Source organism: Strongylocentrotus purpuratus, unplaced genomic scaffold (assembly GCF_000002235.5).
Source record: "Strongylocentrotus purpuratus isolate Spur 01 unplaced genomic scaffold, Spur_5.0 spur5_scaffold_6, whole genome shotgun sequence".
Taxonomy (NCBI): Eukaryota; Metazoa; Echinodermata; class Echinoidea; order Camarodonta; family Strongylocentrotidae; genus Strongylocentrotus; species Strongylocentrotus purpuratus.
Genome location: NW_022145612.1, coordinates 16929278 through 16953980, shown reverse-complemented (window position 1 = coordinate 16953980; position 24703 = coordinate 16929278). Strand labels below are relative to the sequence as shown.

General features: G+C 38.1%; 2 protein-coding genes and 1 long non-coding RNA gene across 6 annotated transcripts; 2 read left to right on the top strand and 1 right to left on the bottom strand.

Annotated features, from left to right (window-relative positions):
* The first annotated feature begins 1335 nt into the window (after positions 1-1335).
* Positions 1336-1926, top strand: LOC100891788 (NAD-dependent protein deacetylase 2). Its single transcript, XM_030973358.1, has one exon. It carries the CDS (start codon positions 1336-1338, stop codon positions 1924-1926), a length of 591 nt encoding a protein of 196 aa, XP_030829218.1.
* Positions 1927-9237: 7311 nt separating this feature from the next.
* Positions 9238-13213, top strand: LOC752987. The gene is made up of 3 exons (XR_970421.2): positions 9238-9399; positions 11744-11877; positions 12459-13213. It is a non-coding gene; the product is annotated as an uncharacterized LOC752987 (long non-coding RNA).
* A 2233-nt stretch (positions 13214-15446) lies between these two features.
* Positions 15447-21689, bottom strand: LOC100891166. Of its 4 annotated transcripts, none has more exons than XM_003728135.3 (4): positions 21556-21679; positions 18429-20284; positions 17330-17388; positions 15447-16590 (listed from the first exon to the last, which is right to left on the bottom strand). In XM_003728135.3, exon 2 carries the CDS (start codon positions 20040-20042, stop codon positions 18903-18905), a length of 1140 nt encoding a protein of 379 aa, XP_003728183.2. In that variant the 5' UTR covers positions 20043-20284; positions 21556-21679; the 3' UTR covers positions 15447-16590; positions 17330-17388; positions 18429-18902. The 4 variants fall into 4 exon arrangements, 3 of the variants coding, with proteins under 3 accessions (XP_003728183.2, XP_030829062.1, XP_030829063.1); XM_030973202.1 differs by having other exon boundaries at positions 18429-20784; positions 21556-21667; XR_970420.2 differs by lacking the exon at positions 18429-20284 and having other exon boundaries at positions 21556-21689.
* Between the last annotated feature and the right edge of the window lie 3014 nt (positions 21690-24703).

The window sequence follows — 24703 nt, the reverse complement described above, 5'->3', positions numbered from 1 at the left end:
CGACTTCAAAGTGTGGAAGGGGGCACCAACAAAAAAGGTCACCTACAAAGGGAAATCTAAAAGCGAAAATATACAATTCTAAGACATTGGTATGTACCCCAATACATTGTGAATACATTATCATGGATGATTCCAATGTTTGTTTCTTTTTTATACACCATGCAAGATATTGCATCATATTTTGCAGTTTGGTGCAATAGGTTGAAAATTCATTCTCAAGCGAGCGAGGAGCATTTTTAAAAAAGAGGCACGTGTCAAAATAAAAGTGGCACTTACCAGAGGTGAAATAGGGAAAGGGCGCTTTTCCTGTTTAAGAAGGGAAACTTTTGGGGTTCTTGAAAAAGTGGGACACTGTGCCCCCTGCCCCCCCCCCCCCCTCTCCGGAGGGCCGCCTCTGGTCTGCACCCCCATATGCTATAACAACAAAAATACGCCACAGGCTCTAACACTTTGGATTGAAATTTCATAATAATTATACAGATACTTGTTCATCATCATCATCATCATCCACCCTACTCCAAAAGACTGTACGCGAGTACCTGGTTATTGGCCTAATTGTTGTAAGGGGTGGGGTGGGGTGAAGGTGGAAAGACGTTACAGCGCATCGGCATCCCCCTTCTCCCACAGTGCTCATCATCACCTTGCCCTAGGGGCGGCAGAGCGTCTTTCAAAAAAAAGGGGGGGGGGAGGGCACTTATCGCATTTGAAAACGGGCACTCATCCATTTGCATGTTGAAGTGACACTTATCGTAAAGGAAAATGACACTCATAAGAAAGGAAAAAGAGGTTCATGTACTTGTCAAAGTGAAAGGGAAGGCTAGTCCGTTTGAACAGGGGCACTTGTCAGATGTGAAAAAAGGCACATGTCAGAGGTGAAAAGGGGCATTGATCACAAGTATAACCAAAAAAAAAAGGGGGGGGTACTTCTTGAAAAAATTATTAGAGAGCGGAGTGGCCCCTCCCCCAAGCCTCTGCGCTACCCCATTCAATTCAAATGCGTTAGTGCAACCATGGACCTATAGGTCCAAGGTCCAAGTGGCCCACTGAGATAAAGAGTTTATCGGGGAGCTATTTTGTGATCACGAGTGCATGAATGAACTATGGACCTGGAGTGCCTAAGTCAAATACTGGCTTATTGTTATTGCTAATATAATTTTCGTTCCTGGTCCAATATAATGATACAATTGGTTGGCATCATTATCTTAATTTCAAATTTTTGATAATTGTTTATATGTACTGGTGCATTAATGATAACACAACATAATAGGCTGTTGTACATGTCTACCTTCTCCTTATAGTAGGCTTTGGATCGAACTTTCCGGTTATTAATAAAATATGGATCAACTTTTGTCATCAGCTGCAGAATTTATTAAAACGAGCGACGTTCTTATCATCACCGCTGGCGCTGGTCTAAGCGTAGACGGTGGTATCCCAGACTTTGTCGACGTCAAGAAAGCACTCCCCGAAATCTCTCATCTGGGTTTGAACGTATTCGAAATATCAAACGACATTATTTTCATGAATGATCCAAGGTTTGCTTGGGGAGTGTACGGTAAACGCATGGACGACTATCGAAAAGCTTCCCCTCATGAAGGATACTATATTCTTCTAAGGTGGTGCCTGGCAAAGAAAGATTGGTGGGTGTATACAAGTAACATCGATCAGCATTTTCTGAGAGCAGGGTTCCCAAAGGAGAGAGTAGTCGAATGTCATCGTTCCCTGTACGAGTTCCAGTGTTCCGTGCCTTGTTGTGATGACGTATGGGATGGTAGAGATGTCAAAGTTGACTACGATGAAGTCACGCTTGTGGTGAACGGGGACATACCAAGATGTCGTCATTGCGGAGACGCGGCGCGTCCTTGCACCGTTCTGGCTGTCGACAGCCGCTGGCTCAGAGCGTACACCGAGGAGCAGGAGGAACTATAATGGATAAGCAGCTAGCTGACATACCACCTCAAAAATCCATCGCTATTCTTGAACTGGGATGTGGTGTTCAGATGCCGAAAGTGAGGGAAAAATCAGAGGAACTTGTTTCCCGCTTTAGAGAGGCTGGCCACAGAACGACTTTTATTCGAGTAAACCCAGCCTTAGAACATCTTCGGATGCCAACGCCAAAGCACCCAGACAATATTCCTGTGTGTCAGACTGCATTGTATACATTGGCAAAGATAAATGAGATATTGCGATCAATTTGAATAAAAGAATGGAGAAAGAATTAGTTTTGTTCAATGGAGAATTCATTGGACTCTTCCCGTTATATACTGGGCCTTTAGTAGTTTATACACATGTTTCGTATCCATAAGTTCTTAAATAGCGCTTTTCAGGACCGAAGGCCCTCTTAAAGCGCTTTACAGATATTATTACCCCGGTCATCGGTTTCAGTCTGAATAAAATTTTGATATACAACAGTAAATGTTTATGTTTTCTTTTGCTTCATTTTCGTACATGCAAGTTACCATTGGCTATATATCGGGCATATTAGGCATTTATCGACGGAAAAGGGGCATCAGACTTTGATAGGGGAATTTAAAAGAGGTGAAAAGGGACATTTATGAAAAGGGGATAGTTCCCTTACATGGGTGTCATTCCCGGGGGGATGGGGGGGGGGGGGGGATATATCCCCCCAATATTTCAGGTGGGGGGGGGGGTGGCCTGTACAATCATCCCCCAATAATTCACCATAAAAAAATAATTAAAAAAATGAAGAGAAAAATTAATGATGAGAGTCCGATGAGAGTAGTTAATAGTTATTACTCGCAAGATGACCATCAATATACACATTTTGCTATCTCATTTTCATAATACATACATTATATACGACGTAAATAAGACAACCGTATATGAGACAACCGTATATGAGACAACCGTATATGAGACAAGAATAAATTGAATTCTCGCTCATAAGGCTTCATCAGGAATTGATGAATTTATTCAATTTGTTCAATCAACAGCATCATGGAAATGCAGTGCGCCAAATGCAAAGACGCAGCATCAACATCAATGAGCTAAAATTAAGCGCGAAGCACAAAAGTAGGAATCTGCAATGCACATCAGACAATCCTGGACAGTGTAAACATAGATGAACTCTGTGACGATTTCGTGATTAGATCGGAGACAAGGAGAAAGATTTTCGGACATTAGTATGACTTATAAAATAGTTCACTAGTTGTTATGTTGTTTCCGTTCACCCTTTTTAAAATTCACGTCATTGTATCTTTATTTTTATTTTTTTCACTCATTTTATTTCCTGATATTTCCTAAAACATGTTTCATTTTTGGAGAAAGATTATTATGTCACAACCAGGGGCGTCGCCAAAGGGGGGTGTGGGGGGTGCGACACCCCCCCCCCACCTGTCAGGATATTGTCGGTAAAATTGCGCTGCCGTCGGGAAAAAGAGAAAAGGGGGAGGGAAAAAAGAGAGGGAAAAAAGAGAGGGGAAGGGAAAGAAAAGAAAAAGAGAAAAGGAAAAGAAAAGAAAGACAGGAAAAGAAAGGAAAGAAAGGAAAAGAAAGGAAAGAAAAGAGAAGAAAGAAAGAGAAAAAAGAAAAAGAGGGGGGAGAGGAAAGAAAGGAAAAGAAAGAAAAGAAAGAAATGGAAAAAAAGAAGAAAAAAGAGTGAAAGGGAAACAAAAGAAACGGGGGATGAAAGAGAGTAGAGAGAGGGGAGGTAAGAGTCTGAGAGAGGAGGAGTGGGAGTAAAATAGAAAAGGGGGTTGTTGGGTGGAGTCGTCTCGTCGAGGGAGCAAGAAAGACACGGGTAAATATGTTGCTGTGTCGGGTCAGCTGTGTCGGTATTCTTGCTCGATCCTCATCAATGCATAAGTTTGAAGTCGGTGAGATGTATATTGTCGGTCGGCCGACAAGTTTTTTTTCCCTACGAACTGCGACTTCTTATCCGCTGTGACGACTTCGAGAGTGACTACAACTACAATACTTGTATTTTCTCGAAGTTTCACTTTCCTATAATATCAGCTAAAGAAATCAGAGGTTTAAAATTTTCGGGGAAACTAAATTCAAACAAGGTGTAAGAGTCAACAACGGTACGACGAATCATTTTCCTTTCTTTATATTGTGATGAAACGCCAAAAATTCCGCGCTTCGCGCGGAAGGGGAAACTTCATTTAGACGAGTCGAGAACGGAACGACGAATCGTCTCCTTTCTCTAATAATTTAAGGAAACGTCAAAGCTTCCTCGCTTCGCGCGAGAGGGGAAACTGAATTCAGACAAAATTAATAGGGCTCATTTAGAGTCGAAAACGGTACAATGAATCGTGTTCTTTCTCTAATAATTTAAGGAAACGTCAAAGCTTCCGCGCTCCGCGCGAGAGGGGAAAACTGAATTCAGACAAAATTAATAGGGTTTATTGAAAGTCGAAAACGGTACAACGAATCGTGTTCTTTCTCTAATGATATGAGGAAACGTAAAAGCTTTCGCGCTTCGCGCGAGAGGGGGAAGCTGAATTCAGATGAATAGGGCTTATTAAGAGTCGAAAACGATACGACAAATCGTCTTCTTTTTCTAATAATTGAATAAAACCAAAACTTCCGCGCTTCGCGCGGGAGGGGGAAGCTTCATTCAGATTAGGATTAAGAGTCGAGAACAGTACACCGAATCGTCTGCTTTTTCTCATAATTTAATGAAACGTCAAAGCTTCCGCGCTTTGCGCGGGGGGGGGGAATACTGAATTCAGAAAAGGATAAACAGTCGAGAATGGTACAGCAAATCGTCTTCCTTTTTTTTATAATAATTTAATGAAACGTCAAAGCTTTCGCGCTTCGCGCAGGAGGGGGATTTTCATTCAGCCTAGGATTACCAGTCGAAAACGGTACAATTAATCGTCTTCTTTTCCTAATAATTTAAGGAAACGTCTAAGCTTCCGCGCTTCGCGCGGGAGGCTCATCACCCACACCCCCTTATGAGCGCGCTTGTAAGTGATTCTCTTGCTCACTACCGCCCCTCCCTAAAATAAGATCCTAGCTCCGCGCCTGCATTAAAATATATAGCTATGATGCTGACTAAATTTAAGAAATAATTTGTATATTAAAGGTAATACAAAGTTTTGGGAAATTTTGAAAATTGGGTGTATAGTGAATCTTTACAATTTTGATATATTTGGATGCCCCTGGGGATGAATTATAAGCACTAAAAAAATTAGCCCCTAAAACATTTCTGTTTTCGAGAAAAATTAAATATAAAAATTTACCGGTGCTCCCGGTAAATTGTGATAAATTTCAAATAGCGCCTATGGCCGTACAATGGTAGCTGCGACCATGAAAATCTCAGAATATGTAGTTGTGATATACAATTTCCAAACGGGAATAGCTAATCGGTCGATTTTAGTCAACAAACATTGTTTCATAGCTAAATTAATATCTTGACCTTGAGAGGGAGCTATACAACATAAAGAGTTTATTATTTATAATTTCATAACTTTAGACTCAATTTCAACCGCGACAACGATCAATGAATATTGTAGGAACGCATATGCTTCCAATATGTTAATTTGAACCAAATTCATGACCCCATACCAAAACTTTGTAATACCTTTAATGTCGTCGAGGAAAATTACCATTTTGCGCATATGCAAGTACTATAGATAGTCCATAGGAAAAACAATTTAGCCTTCGGCCCCAGGTCTATAGGGTTGACTTTGTAGAGATTGGAAATTTAATTTTGTCGGTAATTGGTGGCTACTTTTGTCGGTAATCGTTGGCCTCTACACCCCCCCCCCCCCCACTGAAAAAGGTCTAGCGACGCCCCTGGTCACAACTTATTTGTGACACAATTTATTTTTAGTGGGGAAACTGAATTGAAAGAAGGATTAATATAGAGAACAGTACAACGAATCGTCTTCTTTCTCTAATAATTTAGCGAACAGGGCAAAGCTGTTAGGGGGCAACTGAATTCAGACGTGGATTAAGAGTAATAATCAAATAAAACGTCAAAATGCACGATACGACTTATCGTCTTCTTTTACTACGCGCGAAATGGGCGAAAATGAATACAGACAAGGATTAAGAGTAATAATTTATTGAAACATTAAAGCTTCCGCGCTTCACGCGATAGGGGGAAACTGAATTCAAGGACACGAAACAACAGATCTTCTTCTTATTCTAATAATGTAATAACATGTGAAAGCTTCCGCGCTTCGCGCAGGAATAGGCAAAAATGAATTCAGACAAGGATTTAGAGTCGAGAATGGTACATCGAATCGTCTTCTTTTTTTAATAATCTAATGAAACGTCAGAGCATCCGCGCTACGCGCGGGGGGGGGGGGGAAGGGAAACTTGATTTAAACAAGGATTAAGAGTCGAGAATGGTACATAGAATCGTCTTCTTTCTTTAATAATCTAATGAAACGTCAGAGCTTCCGCGCTACGCGCGGAGGAAGGGGAAATTAATTCAAACATTAATGATTAAGAGTCAAGAATGGTACATCGAATCGTCTTCTTTCTTTAATAATCGAACGAAACGTCAGAGCTTCCGCGCTACGCGCGGGGGAAGGGGAACTTGATTCAAACAAGGAATAAGAGTCGAGAATGGTACATAGAATCGTCTTCTTTCTTTAATAATCTAATGAAACGTCAGAGCTACCGCGCTACGCGCGGAAGAAGGGGAATTTGATTCAAACAAGGATTAAGAGTCGAGAACGGTCCAACGAATCGTCTTCTTTCTCTAATAATTTAGTGAAACGTAAAAGCTTCCGCGCTTTGCGCGGGGGGGGGGGGGGGGGAACTCCCCCTCCCTGCACCTAACCCACTAGGAAACGCCCTTCGCGTGCTCACTACCGCCCCCCTAAAATTAAATCCTGGCTACGCGCTCGGGATGGGTGCAACTTGCCACACGCTTCTACCACTTTGGTTGCTTTGATCCATTGCCGAAAATATTTTGGCACCTATCATCCCCCCAACCACGGATACAAATCGACACCCTTGTTCCCTTATAAAAAAGGAAAGGGGCATGCACGTATCATTGTTAAAAGGGAAATTATCAGAGGTGAAAAGGGGCACTGACCAGATATGAAAAGGGGCACTTATGGAAATGAAAAAGGGGCACTCATAATAAAGAAAATGTGCATTATTTTAATAGATGAAGATGAAGAAAAGGGACGCAGATCAGCTTTTAATAGGGGCATTTATCGAACTGGGAGTGGGGTCTTTTATGAAAAGGGGGAAGTGACTTTTATTAAAAAGAAAAAGAGGCATATGTTGAAAACAAACGGGGCACTTATCAGAGATGAAAAGGAGTTATTATTAGAAGGATAAAGGGCACTTAAAAGAAGTAAAAGACCATCTAGTAGGAAGGAAAAGAGGCACTTGTCAAAACAAAAGGGTCAGTTATTAAAGGTGGAAAGGGCCACTCATTAGAGATGAAAAGAGCACTTATTAGGAGGGGGAGGGGCACTTGTCAAAGTAAAACAAGCATCTGTCATTCCTGTTCACTCCCTCACTTTCTCATCGATCCGGACACTTATCTGCTATCGTGTTTGCTTGTTTTTTATATTTTTTATTTTTTTAAATAACGGTATAGTTAAAGACCTCCACTGATACAAGACCCTTATATAGTTATAATGAAAAATGCACCATATCATTATATGTAAATATATCAAATTTTGTTATCATGGATTATGAAGCAGCACATTCACCTTATAATTTTTGTTTATATAAGAAAATCTTTGTTCAGATTGCTTAATTTATATTGAACTAATTAATTTGCTTATTATGTTGTAAAAATTGTTCCTTTGTATAATGTTGTATCCAAGTATTACCGTCACCTTTTCCTTTTTAAAGGAATTGGAGCACATTCTTTACACTTGTTTGAATGTGTACTTTATTAGTTTGGATACAAATGGAAAATATTTTTTTAAATATGTCTGTGTTTAAAATGTTTGAGACAATGTACTACATGTATGTTTATACTGTAAGAACAATTGTGTTCCTATTCATCATTTTGTATAATTATGAAGATCTGATTAAAGGCAAAAAAGCTTTAAAAAAAAAAAAAAAAAAAAAAAATCTGTCAGATTTGAATAAGGGGCAATTATTGGAGGCGAAGGCGGCACTTACACGCAGTATATGAAGTGCATTAGAGATTAATTAGAGTCAATTAGAGATTAAAAAGGGCACTTATCGGAAAGGGAAATGGACACTTATTGCAAAGGAAAATGAGAACTTGTCAGAAGGAAAAAGGCACGTTTCAAGATAAAAGGGGGCGTTTATCAGAGGTGAAAAGGGGAAGGGGCACCTTTATAAAGTAATAGGGGCACTTGTCAAAGTAAAAGGGGCACTTTTCCTATGTAAAAAGGGGCACTTTTGGGGTATTTGAAAAAGCGCTGTGCCCCCGCCCCTGGAGGGTCGCCTCTGTAGCTAATAGAGGGGCACCAGCATGAGGGCATATAGGGGCTATACGTGTATATGCTTACTCTATTTTCTACCGCCTCCCCCTAAAAAAAAAGGTGGAAAGAGGATGCATGCCTTTTTCCCCCCATCCACCCCCTCCTTCTAGCCTACAGGATCTGCTACTGCAAGCCAGTACAGTCCAAATCAACACACTTTTCTCTGTTAATTCTGCTCATTTGGGTTAAGCAGCATTGAAAAATAATTTATGCGTGATTTTTTATATTTCGAGGAGGGAAGACTCCCAGGCATGCACATTTAAGGAGTAAGGAAACCCCGACCCCCGCCCCCCCCCCCCGAACGGAGGGACCGCATGATTGCCATTGAAAAATTTAAGACTGAACAGATTTATTGGTTATCACCCTTTTTTCAATCTCCTTTTGGAGAATTAAACTGTCTCACCTCCCTAGTTGTACGGAGGCATAAAGAGGGGACATGTTTACTTTTTAGCTGTTGAGTACGTAAGGTACACTAGATTGAGTTTTTTGGGGGGCATACGCCCCCACCTCTGTCACTGTTTGTCATTTCTGTTCATCTGTTATTCTGATGTGGAGGAGCCTTGCTGCCGAGTGATAAGATTTTCCCTGCCAAGAAAGTGAATCTTCAGAGCCTAATTACCAACTACAACATTAATGGCTATTTTTTCGCATTTCAAAATAAATAGTTCCAGGCCGGGGAAAATCAAAGTATAAAAAAAGGGTAGGGGGTAGGAGACATACCCAAGGAATTCCCGCGTATTTGACTGGGGAGCTGGAGGGGTGGAGGATGATCCGCCCCTAGATCTACATGCCTATTTCTACAACATCAGAAAAATCAGGCGCTTGAACGATACCTTACTATCGGCCATTGCTCTCAGTTTCAGTTTAGTAACATTAACAAAAGTTCAATTTCAAATATAATTTAACGACAAAAATGGTATTTTCTCGGCTAGCTGTTATATCCAGAAGGTCCTTTGGGACATCAGTTATCCGACAAGCTGGATATGGAGAAGGACCTGGAACTGTGAGTAGAATAATGCTATGGTTAAAGTTGGTCCCTTTTCTGAAATTAATTGTCGTGTACAGTACGCACTCGTACATGTACATGTAGATTGCGAATACCGTGTGTGCGATGAGTTTTACGTGCAAAGTCAATGGAGAGAAAGACTGGCATGACTGGCTGATTCGACGTGTACTGTCTGTGCAGTTTGTGTGCAATTGTTAATTTGTTGCAATTTGAGACTTGAGCAATCAGCAAAATAGCAAATCAATGTTTTGTTGAATTTGTTTATGTGAATATGAGGCCTTATGGGCACAATTTAAGTGCCTGCTTGGCCCGGCCCCATCGTACAACTAAAACTTGTGACAGTGCAGTGAGCTGTTTCAAGTTTCAATATTTTACACAAAAAAATTGGCGCTAGTTCAGAAGTCTATCCAAAATTTGACCCGTAACTCCGGCGTGGAGATACCCTAGACTCCTAGTCTAGATCTAGATCTACTCAAACGCTCCCCAAATTGCCAAAATACGGTAAATAGTCTAGATATAGTCTAGAGTTTATTCAACAAATGTCCAAATAAAGGTCATGATTTAAAAAATTTGATATGTTTGTTACCTGTGTTTTGTGTCAATTTTCGGCAAACCGCTGCACAGTACAAGCTGCATACCGATGGTGGGTTGCGGGCGGGCGCGCGCCTGTGTGAAGTTATCTACCGTAATGAGGATCTGAGACATTACGGTAGATAACTTCACACACAGGCGCATGCCCGCCCGCAACCCACCATCGACATTACGGTAGATAACTTCACACAGGCGCGCGCCCGCCCGCAACCCACCATCGGTATATGCACTTGTAATTGTGCAGCGGTTTGCTGTGAAACCTGTGAAAAAGTGTATACTAATATCATCGTTTTTCAGAAAACTAATGAGAAAATTGAAACGAAACAGGTAATAAACATTTATAACGACTTTCAACTCATGATCTTTATTTGTACATTTAATGAATATTTACTTAATTTTGGGTATGTTTTACAGTTTTAGTAGGGTATTTCCACGCCGGAGGTACGGGTCAAATTATGGATAGGTTTCTGAACAAGCGCCAACAAATTTTTTTTTTTTGAGTTGAAAAGCTAAGGCAAGGGTAATAACTATCTTCACATCTTTAGCTCAGTCATACTTGTGTCATAATACATACTACATGTATGTCCCTTTTGCAGCCAACATCAAATTCTGTAGAACTGCATAGGAGTTATGAATATGTCATGTTTGTCCTATCTGTGAAATTTAAACGTTGGCAGTGTCCTAATATTCAAATTATGCAAGGCAACCTGTCTACTTGCTAGACTTCACTGTCAGATACTATTGAGTAATTGACTCACTTTTTTTTCATCTTTGGTAATTAACAAACATAAAATGAGCTGTAAAGGGTATATGAGCATATTTCAATAACCCACTTCTTGTAATGGCCAAAATTAAACTGATTGAATCTTTGCGCAGCATAAAACGTACGACCATTTGGTACAATGGTCTAAAAAATCAGACTATTACTTCCTGGCTCTATAGCTCCTAAGTCAATTCAACAACTAATAGTTGTTATTTTCCTACTTAAAGACATTTTCAAGCCCCCTTTTTTTATGGGAAGTTTTAAATTAGTATTGTCTTTGAAATGCTGTTGGAATTTAACCTTTTCATTTTTTTAGCCTGCAAATGGGACAAAGAACCTTTAACATTAGGCCTAGAGTCTACATTCAATTGACCATGTTCATGATAAACATGGATTTTATTTCGCATTCATTTTGAAGAAAAAAAATGTATCATTAAAGTTGAAACATTTAGATCTACTGACAACTGACAAGTGACAAAATATTCAAAGATGTGAAAAGCTTTATTTTGAGAGAAGATGTCATTAAAATAGTAGTGATTGTGTGTATCTGGCTTTTTGATATTTTACCTTGCAATTGAAGAAACTGCCTTATCTTTGATCATGGATTAATCAGCTGTGAACTCATGTGCACCAGTTTTTTAACTCCTTTGTATCATCCTTTTTGCAGTTAAAGGGTTGTGATCCAACATGTAATCAAATATACAATGTATATGTCCATGAGGTTTGAACACCCCATCATACTAATACAAAATAGGTCTATAATTTCTTCAACTTCCTGCTTATCTATTCGTGATATTATTGCACTTTCAGGCTGTTTTTTTGTTTGTTGGTGTTCCATGGTAGCCTGAGATTGTGATCTTGCTTCTTAAGACTCCAACTCGAGTTCTGAACTTGGGCTCTCAAATGTTTAAATTACTCAATTGGTTTTAAATATTTTGTACACATTTCTTTACAAGTTTGTATTGTCTATTTCTATTTTGTGTACAGAACATGCCATTCCCAACCAGGAACAAGTGGTTACTCTTGGGCATCATGGCAGCATTCTTTGGCTCGGGCTTTGCTGCACCATTCGTTCTCGTTAGACACCAGCTGCTGAAGAAGTAGATTTACAGATTGTACAGGTTAGTATCATTAGAAGGCAATTTTCAGTGAAGGAAGTAAGATGATATTGTTCATCGGAAAATCATGAATTAAAAAAAAAAATGAAATTATGAATTTTATAAGTAAACAACAAAAATCAGTATCAATGATGCTGAATACAGTCCAACCTGCATTACAAGCTTGGGAAAGACCACTTGTTTTGCTCTCCTTTAACAGAGTCATTACACTTCAAACATGCATTGATTCAAAGAGCATTATAATTAAAGATCAATTTTCTACCCCCCCCCCCCAACTTTAACTGATATTATACACAAGCTTCACTATTTATTTTTCTTTTCTTTTCCTGTCAATGGTCTTGCTTTATTCTGAACAAAGTCAAATATTGTATATCAACAATTGTTAATACCTTTATGAGACTTACATGTATAGATGTCCAGTATTGCCAAACACTTAGGAGTTACCTCCCTGGGTAAACTATGATCAGCAGGCATATTTCTTTGTGTAGTGTATTATATACCCTTTATGAAAATGATATATTGATAAATGTTCGTACAAATAAATAAAGGAATTTCCCCTTTTCATCCTCTCTTTTGTTACACAGATTTATAGTCCTTCATCCTGACCCAATAGAACTAAGAAGATGTGAAATGCAAATGGGAACAACTGCAGCCATGGAGACAGCCACAGGACAAGACTATTTAATTTAATTTAAATTTTGCCTGACTTTTATCAGTCCTTATGAAACAAGAGTGGGTTAATTTTTTTCATGGATTGGTTAGCATTCATTGAGAATATGTCATGAGGGATCCAATGAGGAATGGAATCTTTATCTTCTGAAGTAATTAATGAATGTGTTTTTATATGTAGTATTGTTATAAACTGCTTTATTGTTATTTCTTACGGTCAGACGCACAAATTCGTAAGTTTTATGCAGGAGTGGTTACAGGGTAGCTATATTGTTTAAAGTGAAAACTTTTCCTTCTCGCACAAAAAGAAGTTGATGTATTGTATACCTCTTCAATTCACATTTCCATGTTTGTTTGTTTGTGCTTATGGTGCTGTCTTTAAGAAAATGGTGTGATATTTATTTCAGGCAGTACTGTCAACCATTTTACTTGAACCATTCATGCACAATTAAAGAAATTTAATATTAAATGATTGAATACAAGTTTTCTCCATTAATCTACATACACAGTTCGCAGGATTAGTCATATGACATTGCGGGAGATTTCCAACCTTCTCATAACTGGTTGCATTTTGCATTTCCATCTTTGATGTTCACTTATTTGAATGTGCTTCACATGTTACATTGAGTAAATAGAGAAAATGTATTAAATAAGTTGATTAAACTTTGAATATCTTGTATGATGGCTTATTCTTGAATTCATGTCAAAACTAACTGCCGATAAGAATTGCATGGAGGAGAACCCATACCCCTGACTATGTTTTCAAAAAATTTCAGGAGAATCAGGCAACCTAAAAGTCAACGATGTGAAGATCCGAAGGTTGTGATCATTGTGATATCCTTTTGTGAGTCGACATGTTTTGACATCCCTTGATCGTCTTGCATAAATGTTTAGTAAAATAAGTTTTATTAAAAGTGCATACATAAACACCCATCGACATGCACTTTCCATCAATGTACAACTGAAGCTTTGCAAGTCAATTTATTTGGGAAAGTGAAAATTTAGGTTATCAAAATAGGCAAATAATGGAACGACATCACAGCCTCATGAGCAAGTTGCCAGTTTGTCTCCGTTAGAAGATGAACTTCATATCATGAAAACTTTGTGAACTTTCAAATTGGTTGTCTGATATTACCATCAATCTTGATCCATTATTCTGGGACTAGACTAGAGTTGCCTTTCAATGCTATTAAAGAAAAAATGTACAGATCAAAACTTCAAAAGCAAGAAAAAATGTTACATGAGAGAGAGTTACGAGGAGACTAGAGCATAATGGAGCTAAGAGAGATGAAAGGAGATAGATGACAGTGAGATTTAGAGAAATGTGAAGAAAGAGAAAGGAAGAACATTTTTTTTTAAAACAAGGCAGCTATTGAGCGGATAGTCATGTATCGTTTGCATTCTATTCAAAATATGGAAGAGGGGCTGATCTGAATTTAATGAAACCGGCTATTGTTAACATGTCTTTTTCACCGTATCCGGACACCTACCCCCTGGACATCCACCCCCTAGGACAAGTACCCCCGGACAAGAACCCCCAGGACAACTTCCCCCCGGACAACCTAGATAGTTGTCTGGGAGGTAGTTGTCCAAGAGGGTGTTTGCCCTAGGGGGTAGTTGACTGGGGGTGGTTATCCAGGGGGTGGATGTCCACTCCAGGGGGTAGGTGTCCTAGAACCCTTCTACTGAGTTGGTTAGATGGATAGTGCAGGTCAAGAATGAAATGTTGGGAGAAAGAGATAAGAGGATAAAGGTGAGGGAGAGACAGTAATTGAGAGATAAAAAGAAACGAGAACTGTCGGACTGTCATAACTTTCGTATTAGTTATCTGATTTTGATCAAACTTTTTTGGATTGGCTTGTCTGATTTGTTTGCTTCTATTTAAAGTAGGTTATTTTTGGAGTGGACTTGTACTTTAAGAGAAGAGGGGACAAAAAGTTGCAAACTTAAAACGAAATAAGGTACAAGCATCATATTGATAATGCTCTTCACTCTTTCATATGCACCAATCAATCTGTCCAATAATCAACCAAAGTTATCAATTATATCACCTCAATCAAAAGACCAGTTTATATACTAACATATTTAAATATAAGCATACTTTTTCAATACAAGTTGTTCTTGACAGCCTGAAAGATTGCCCGATATAGCAACGTAAAATGTATACAGACTAGATTCAAAGTATTGTAGTTCATCAATAGGATTCCCCAGGAACGAAAAGCTGTATTTTTTTTGTTAGTAAACTGGTGCATGCAAAGGTTCACACCATCAATTAATCTATCACATGACACAGTCGATCTATTACATAACATACAATCAATCATTTGTATCAATTGACCAGTCACATAACACAACCAATCACTCATATCAATTATCAGTCACATTATACAAATTATCACATCAAACGATCACATTACACAATCTATCATATCAATCAAATATACGATCAATCAGTCACTCCCATCAATCACTCATCAACTGATTAGTCACTACACAAAATCAATCACTCATCAACTGATTAGTCACTACACAAAATCAATCTATCACTTCAATCAATCACTTACACAAGGCAATCAATCACATTCTCTTCTGGTACAAATCCTTTCTCACAAATGTTTGTATAGACAATGGCAGATCCCTAACTTCACAATAAGTAAAACAGGATTAATTGGCTTGCTAAGAAAATTGTATAAATCTAAAATGAACATAAAATTTCCTTTTCCACTATTGCTCATACACTTTCTGGTGTGCAAGTATTTCCAAAACAAATCACTTGCAAATCATTGCATCAACACTCTCAGATTCACTCCATATATTTATAACTGTTGAAAATGTCATAATTCACTCATCGTTTACATCAAACTACTAACTTGCAAAAACAACATAAGAACTTCCAGGTTATGTGATTTTTAAAACTATTTTTTGTTTATTGAAAATGAGCATTTCCAAAAAGTTTTTGTAAATACAGATCTGATCTGATAAATATACATTCTCATTTTTTCTGTACATATATTTTCTGTTTTCTTCTGTACATTTTCTTTTCACGTCAGAAAATTTTCTGATCACTGGAAGGAAAGTTTACATATTAATTATTCAATCACAAGGCATCAGAGCTGCTCTTTAACAAGGTAATCCCATCATTTCAATATTTGTATATCGTGGGATAATTTGGATTAGAGTACTGTTGATTCAATAAAAAAAAGAGGGTAAAGTGTGAATTTATTCACATAATAAAGTTGATTTGCAAGAGAGCAGATATGAAGCCTTTGTGTTACAAAAGTTTGGCAATGATATGACAAACATTTGGAAGTAATTTTATCCTGTATCATTTTATATCTATTTTTTTTTTGGGGGGGGGGGAGGGGTGGTGTTAACATTAACCAAATGTTTATCCTTTTATCAACCTTTTAAAATGGGGCGAAACATCTATATTTGGACATCTAAAGATTGTGAATGCAAAAAAGTAATGATAACAGGAAATACACCAAATGATTTTCATTAATCAATGTGTTGAATGCATAATGCATGGCATAAAACATTTAGCATTTTGGAGGTAAAAAGTTGCTGCCCTACCCCCTCCCCAACCATAAAAAATAGAATAATTCCAACTTTTTGTATCTGGAGACATTAAGTATGTATAGCCATGATTCCCCATGAATCAGGGCATCTAGATTTGGTATCTATTTTATGCCATGCATTACGTAAATGCATACAGTTTGAAAGAGAAACCTGCTTCTACATTCAATGCTAAATATGATGAATTCAGCAATTAAGTTTCATAAGTCCTCCCTCGAAAAAAACTTGCTGAACATGATACTCCTTTTATGTAATTTGTATTTGAATCAAAATACATACTGGTAATTATTTTTAATCTATCACTCTATTTGAAACTGTTTTTCTTCTTCAAACATAAATTTTAGGCTTTGGAGTCAGACTTTAGAAGCAGATTTCTTAATCAAAAACAGATTTAAACATGAAGAAACTGACAACTCTTGGCTGAGAAATCTTGGAAGTAGTTATATTGCACAGCGTGAGGTTTGTCCCTAGCTGCTGGTTGATGATAAATCCCATCAGATGTAGGAAAGGCAGCAGTCAATGAAGCATGGACCAAGAAAACATCCAAGTCAGAACAGCAGATCACAGTGGAGAAAGCATCCATGTCAAAGGGGGAGAAGAGAAAGAAAACGATTTAAAATGAGAAGCAAAATTGGAAGAAGAGTCACGATAGGATTACAGCCTACGTATAACTTTATAATCACTCACAAGAAAGTAACGTTTATCATGTATATCTATGGGTGCATGTAGTCATTTAACTTTTAAAATCTACCTCCAGACAGAAAAAAAACTTGCCCAATTATTCCTTGGAAATTTACCTTGGAGAAAGGTGGGGATAATTGTCCTATTAGGTGTTTGCCAAAAGAGGAGGAGGGGAGGGGGAGGGGAGGGTTAACTGAGGAATTTAGGGGGTGGTTTATCTTAGACAGTAGTATGACTGTCCTTGTGGATACCACATGCATGTAGGAAGATTGTTTGGCAGGATTGTAATGCAGCTAACAGAGGGTGATTAGACAAAGACCTGTCATAGCCAGATACTATAAATGACAAGAACATAAACTAGCTAGACCATTCGCAACATATTACAAGGATGGAATAGTTGTAGGGAAGTCAGATTTAATTGTAATCTGAAGAAACAATAACCATAGACGTATACCCAATTTGGATAAATGATTAATTGAAGAAAAATAGATGGGGAAATAGTTTAATTCAACAAAAGTGCAATTCTTACCAAATAAATGAAACTAGTCTGCATCATGCTGCTGCTCTCAATTGTCTCTGCCAAAAAATCTGGAAATAACAAAGCAGTGCAAGAGTGTCAGTTTCTGTTTAAATCAGGTAACACTAACTGAAACAGTTCAGCACAAGAATTAAAACTTTGTACCAGGTACCAAAGATTCAAGTGCATTCCTGTTCCAGTCAGTGTTTCATGCATGTACATGTATATCATTTCTGTATGCATAATTACTGCCAGATACTTTCCTTCCAGTTTACAATCTGCACAGGTAACAATTAATTGCTTAGAGGTACTATTGTAACAATTTTAGAAGTGGTTCCATACATTTATAAGGACCAATTAAGACAATCTGAAAATTTAGAGCCAAATGATCAATAAAGAATGAAAAATGCTTACTTTGTAAGGACTTCATGTTTGTCATACTGACATAGAAATGACATTGCCAATGTTCTCTAATATTATCAAAACCGTTTTTAAGTATCAAATAGTACCTTTAAGCTTGCAATACATAAGGACCTCGCATACAGCCAGCAATTGTTCCTGTATGGTTCCGAATAATCCCTTGGAATGACCATTTGAGGATCATTGGGGGTACCAATACAGGACTATTATATATTCAGGAATATTCTGGACCATTCAGAAGTTATTCCCGAATCGTCCCAAATTATCCAGATTTATCTCGGATCGTCCTGAATCATCCTGAAAAGTCTGGAATAGTACTGCACGAATCACAGCTGACTTCCGAATCTGGTCAATTTTTCCATGGTTTCTACCAACATTCCCGAGAGTCCTGTATTGCCCCGATGTGTACACCCCTACTGGACAGAAATCAGGAATTTCTTTAACATATTCAAAAATTTGCTGAATCTCCCCTTCCCCTGAGCAAGATCTCAAACTTTATCTTGATTTGTACACACGCACAATTCAGGAATAATCGGGACCATTTTGGGTGCAATTGCTGACTGTACAGGAGTATGCGAGCCCCTTTACACAACTTTATCACAAAACCTGTTAGATGACATATTTACATAAATATGAACATCTAAGTCTCCTGTACAGAATACATTTGCTATTAATAAGTTCTTCACTTTACCTAGCGCAAATTCAATTTGAATGATGATACAGGCATGGAGATCGTCTGCTCATCAAAAGCTCCATATATTTACACCAAATAAATCCTTCTCAGACAAGTGAGATGTGTCTTAGAGTTGTCAAATATTACTTTTCTGAATCTTCTGCTGACCTACAATACTTGAAAGCATTGTGTAAGTGTACCACTTTCATTTCTTCCTCATGCATGCAATCCACAATTGTTGGAGCAAAGTACTGCAAAGCACTCTCCGACAGCGTGATATCAATGCTTTCACATTTTTTGTTGTTTTCAATTTCATGATGCAATTTTCGTAACAATCTTTGACAGCAGGTAAGGCACATAAATGTACAAACAGAATGACCTTCAATGAGATGTTAATCATGTTACAAATGAGATTATTGTCAGTATTTCCTGATTTTGCATTAAATAACAGAACAATCTATTCATAATATCATTCAGGTTCGCATGTTAATTTCAAGAATCAAAGGAAGCTTGAGCCTTCATTGAACATTTTGAACACCATTCAAGGGATGCATCTGAAGAACCGTTAATATGTAAACATACACCGCCACTCATTCTTTGAGCTCCATCTACTTGAGAGGACACACCCACTGATGAGCTCAGCTTCAACTTTGGTTTGGGATTTAGGCTTTGGAGGACTGTAGATAGAGAACTTTGATTGAAAAGCACACTCTTTAGGTACTCCACTTTTTGCTGCAACCCTGTGATAGTCTTTAACTGATCTGAATTTTCCTTACGAAGACATTCATTTTCCTCCTGCAACAAGGCTTCATTCCTCTTCATTTCCTCAAACTCATTTTTCTTTTTTAGTCTATTTTCTCTAGCAGCAATGGCATTTTTCTGACTCCGACTTGTAGTAGCGGAATCTTCACAACTTTTCTTGACCTTTTTAGCCTCCTCCTTCACTTGAACAGCCTTTCTTTTGACACCAACTTTAATCACATCATTTTTAGCTACAGGTAAATTGTTCTTATTCTCCCTGACATGTGATGAACCTCTTGCTCCGTTGACGGTGGGCCTTGAACTTGGTTGAGATGTTGATTTCACACCAAGTGCGTTGACTGTCACCTTCTGGGAAGTCTGCTCTCGTCCTGCTGCTGTTGTTGAAAATGCTGACTTGGTACTTGGGCTGACCTCGATGTCCACTGGATGCACTGCTACAGCTCCACTGCTGGTCTGCTCTTTTTGTGAGGTAGCATTCCCTCCTCTCACCAGATCTCCACTTTCCTGCTCAAGCTGATCCAGCAGCTCAGAATACATGTAGAAGGGGTTGCTGGAGTCGATGTATACTGCTTGTCCAGTTTCTAACTCTCTCTGCTGGCAAAACAATGCCGTCTCTGCAACACGAGAGAGAGGCGTCTCTGGTGTATAATCAGACGTGTATGAGCTTGTAGAAGGGCTTACGCTCCCACACGGTTGTTGATGGGATTTAAGGCCCATCACAGCCTCCTCATCTTCATCAAAGAAATTGGTGTCTGGTGGCTCAAACAGAGGGCTGTATTCTGGAGACGCTGGAAATCCTGATATGGGTGGATCATTAATAAACTCCGCCATATCACTGAAATCACAGTATGTGTCATCCTGGGATGCCATACTTATTGATGAAAGTAATTTGCTTAGATTAGCCAAAGTTTGGTTAACAATCTGTTGACTTCAACAGGAAAGGTCAGTTTAGGTGGACTGTATGGTTCCAGACTGCCTTCCGCAACTTTGTCAGATATTGACAGGGGTGGAGTATTCCAGGCGGTTGTGATGTGATGTTCCACTCAAATCGATCATATGTAGATGCTTGTCTCGTACCAGCGGAAGGGTCTCTTCTTGCTAGCTAGCTTTATCTGCAGGTTTCGATAATCCGAGTGTTGGAGAAAGCAGTCCAATTGTTAACACATTAAAAATTGTTACAATTATAGAGACTTCATGATGAAACACATGTGACAAAGAATTCATCTGCAGTAAAATAACTTTTTTGGCAACTTTTAATAGGTACCTAAATTTAAATCAATTGAAGATGGGGGAAGACTTCCTTTTGCGACAGCCACCCAAACTGAAAAAACAAATATGGGTACAGCTTAGAAAGTTAGAATGTATATATCTAATAATAATATGATATATAAAACATGAACAAAATAGGGTAAGGGTATAGTGAATAGCGCAGGAGATGTAGTCTGGAGTAGACTATAGCTTACATCGCTGCTCAATCTCAACTCGTTCTCGTAGATACATATCGGTAGTGTGCTGGACTGCAGACCAAAGGACCAAAGTTCAAATCCACCCAGAGACCACGTTTTTTTGAAGTTTGTGTGATGTGATGTTCTCTGCCATGTCAGAGTGTTTGCTAATTGGATGGACAGCATGCAATCATTGGAGGAGGAATGGAAGGGAGAGAAGAGAGAATGTAGTCTAGATCAATTTAAGTGGCTGTCGCAAAAGGAAATCTTCCAAAGATGGTCACGTTAGAAGCAACTTTTAAGATCAAACCTTAGAAATTAAGCTGGGTCTCTTCTGGCCCTTACCACAATTTTTCCAGGAATAGTCTAGACCCTAGATCTATGTCAGGATTGTAGATCCAAACACGTTAAAATATGTGTGACCAGACTATCTACAATTAATCTCATTTATAAACTCAAGGACAGTATAGTTACTGACCTTTAGGCTTTACAAACTCGAGTCAAGACGTCTAAATCATTATTCACTGATTATTTATCATTCAAAATCATAAATTTAAGTTCTTAAGATTTTATAGGCTAGGTCTAGAATCTAGTTTCATACAAACATTAACAATCTTGCTTTAGATCTACTGCTACTAAATTCCGACGAATTCTCGAACTACTTATTGATTTCTTGAAGTCCGGAATTATATTATAACAAGTTTACAACAATGATACAAATTACAATGATTATTACAAAGCATTATTATTATGCAGCTGAGCTGAGCTGCAGCAACAAGTGAGCAAGAAAGGGGCGAAGAAGCCTTCGCTTCGGCGCTTCGACGCTTCGCAGCAGTAGGCCTACCCTGTCCCTAGTTATAAGAATTACAGGATTCCTAAGGCTAAGTTATGAATAGTTGTCGATTATGTATAATATCATACTTTTCTTCTATACTCACCAGCATTGGTACGTTTCACACATTTTACAGATAAAATACATCAGAATCCCCGGTGACGCCCAACACAAGAGATCAAGAGATTGTGTTATGGTGTTAAGTTATTGTTGTGGACTGCTGGCGCGCGCTCGGTGCATGATGATCACGAGCTAGTTAGGAATCGTGCAGTTCTAATTGGTCACTTTAGATCAGGTGCTTCCAAAACCTGTTTCTAACTGGTCACTATTAATAGACAATTGCATCATTGCTATACCATCCAGCTGGTACCGGTTTGGGTTCGCATCAACGTTGACTTTACGTTGCAAATTCCCGGCCCACAAAATATATCCCACACCACCCTCTCTCTATCCGGGCTCTCGATCACTGAATCGAGCTCTTTCTACATCAGTTCTACCTTGATGTGACCTCCGCACCCTTCACAAACGAGTTTGCAGACAATACAGACGAGAAAGGGGCCGCGTCAAATCTCCGGATAAAACCATGCATAAAGATACTTTTTATTTCTTGTACCCCCTCCCCGCGGTCGGCCTCGCCCCCCTCTTTTCCAGGCTGGCCCCCTGGTCTTATAGCTTACCTTATCTAGTTACCTTACCACCATTTCTTCATTTATTAGCAAACTCGCTTTGTTTTGTTTTGCTCTATTGTACTTTTTCTTCTCTCTCTCCTGCTCTCTCTCTCTCTCTTCCCCATCACCATTTCCCCCATACATTGAACTTCCTTAGTCTCAACTTTTCTCTTGTTTTATGCTGTTTTGTTCCGTTTTGCGCTTTCGCTCATCCTTTTGTAAATATGTATATATCTTCCCATTTTCTCAAATATACATAAATCTATCTCTTTTGTAAATATATTTGTAATTATTTCTAGTCTTATAGGTAGTTTCTTTTTTTCTCCCCTTTTCTTCTCCAAAGTTATTAAAGCATTCAGGTATTCTGTTTGGGGCCTAGCTTGCTCTAGCAAACACAGCTACTGGGTCTCCTCTTTCTTTCATGTACAGAACATGATCTTACATGAATAAATTTGTATAGAATTTCTTTTATAATGACAATTAAGAGATGTATAATGATCAATATTAATATTGCACTTCAAATTATGTTTGTTAATTTGATAATCTGCTGTTCCTGTTATTGTTTTTTTTTTAAATCCTATGTACAAATATTTGTGGAAGAAGAAATAAAATTAACTATGAAACCACTCTATGACGTACGAGTCTATCCCCTTTTTAACAAAAATAATGAGTTTGGGTTTGGGAAAGGAGACTACAAATCTACACCATGATTTTATAAACATGCACGTGTGTGCGGAGAATAGACGGGGTAGTCGATGCATATTCCATCCAGGGTCTGAACTCGAGATATGTGATGAAAAATATATTATGTTATGTCTTATGAGTTATCATGTTTTACATCTAATTTAAGACGTAAAAATATATGTATTGATATATGTAAATAACGACCAGAAAACAACTGGTATAATCTATGTACGATCGATCGAGCTCCAAATTTCTTACTTAATTATTATAAAATCATGGACCTATACATACTAATATGTAATCCACCTTAAATGATCTTTGTGATGGGGAAATTGCAAGTCTATATAGCGAGTAAAAGAGAGAAAGAAAGAGAAAAGGAGAGAGAGATAGAAAGAGAGAGAGAGAGAGAGAGAGAGAGGGATAAAGAAAAGAGGAGGGAGGGCGTGACATCCCCATTCAGCAGCCAATATAAAAGTAGTTTTAAGACATAAATAAAGACACACTCACCAATAATTTTTCCATTACCATGGTAAGACGGGCTGGCAATCATTTATAAAGTGCTTTCAAACCATTCCAAATATACATTAAAAAGTATTTGACAAATAGGTTTATAACTTCATGTGGCCTGCCTACTGCCGCCCCTGAATTTGCAATTTGCACAAACTTGCTAAGGATTGTAAATCTGAAGAAATATACAATACTCTCTTCTTATTTAATTCCAATATCATTCAAAATGTACTCTCTAATTGAGCACATACAACTATAAAAATCTTCTGAATAAAAAACACAAAGCTTAAGTCACTATGAATATATCATAATATAATAAATTAAACAATTACATGTAGGATGGCAAATAAATTGACAAATAATTTTAAAGTCTGGGGCAATCATACATGTGTATATCGCAATCTAGCACATAATTTAAATATATAACTTAAATACATCATTTGAAAACATTGTACAATATGGAGTTACCCAACTCCGATCAAACTTAATAAAGACATATATTCCACAATTCCACAGCTTCAGGGTTCAGCCCATTAGGGTATGTTGTTTAGTGAAAATAACAGGGACATGATCCATTTCAAACTAGATATAGTGACGTAAAGTACTACAAAAAGAGTTTCACCAAAACGAAAACTAAGGTAATTTCTTTAGTTTATGTGTGTTTTATAAAAAACAATTCAGGTAAACTAATCTAATTACGAAAGGTCATGTTATACATGTAAGAGATATATTTCACATTTGCTGTAGTCTACCAGTTTTCTCAATGTAACAAACACAGTAGGGCCTATATAGATGTACTTCATATCGAGGGGTCAGTGACACAAAGACGTAACTCCATTTTGGCCATTTTGAAAAAAGTGGTTTATGTGTTACTGAGCACTTAAGCCTTAAGGAGTCAAGTCTATGATTCACTAGCCATTGAATTCAATGGGTGTTGGATGGAGTTAAGTCTTTGTGTTTCCTGGAAAGCCTACATTTTTCTGAACATTGTGATTTCGGCAAAATGTGTAATAATAATTACAGTGCTTATATAGCGCCTAACACTTACTTTGTCAGAAGTCTCTAAGCGCTCTACAATAATGCAGCATAATTACCCTGGCTTTAGCAGTGCAGCTGTTACACGCGCTGCGTTTCAAGGAATAAATTCCTACCAGGTACCCATTTACTTCACCTGGTGTGTAGTTACGTCTTTGTGTCACTGAACCCTCAATATCATCTAGCTCCAAAATATGTGTCTTAATCTAAAATCAGTTGGGTAGCACAGAACAAGCACTCTGATTAATTGATATAGCACCCTCTGAAATCATTTTATTGATACAAGATACATACATTTTTCTATTAAGCTCACACAATAAGTTATGAATGTCACATTTAAAGTAGGGATAAAGACGAGTA

Excerpts from the sequence above, each read along its gene's own strand:
- LOC100891166 (XM_003728135.3), bottom strand. The coding sequence starts at position 20,042 with ATGGCATCCCAGGATGACACATACTGTGATTTCAGTGATATGGCGGAG.
- LOC100891788 (XM_030973358.1), top strand. The coding sequence starts at position 1,336 with ATGGATCAACTTTTGTCATCAGCTGCAGAATTTATTAAAACGAGCGAC.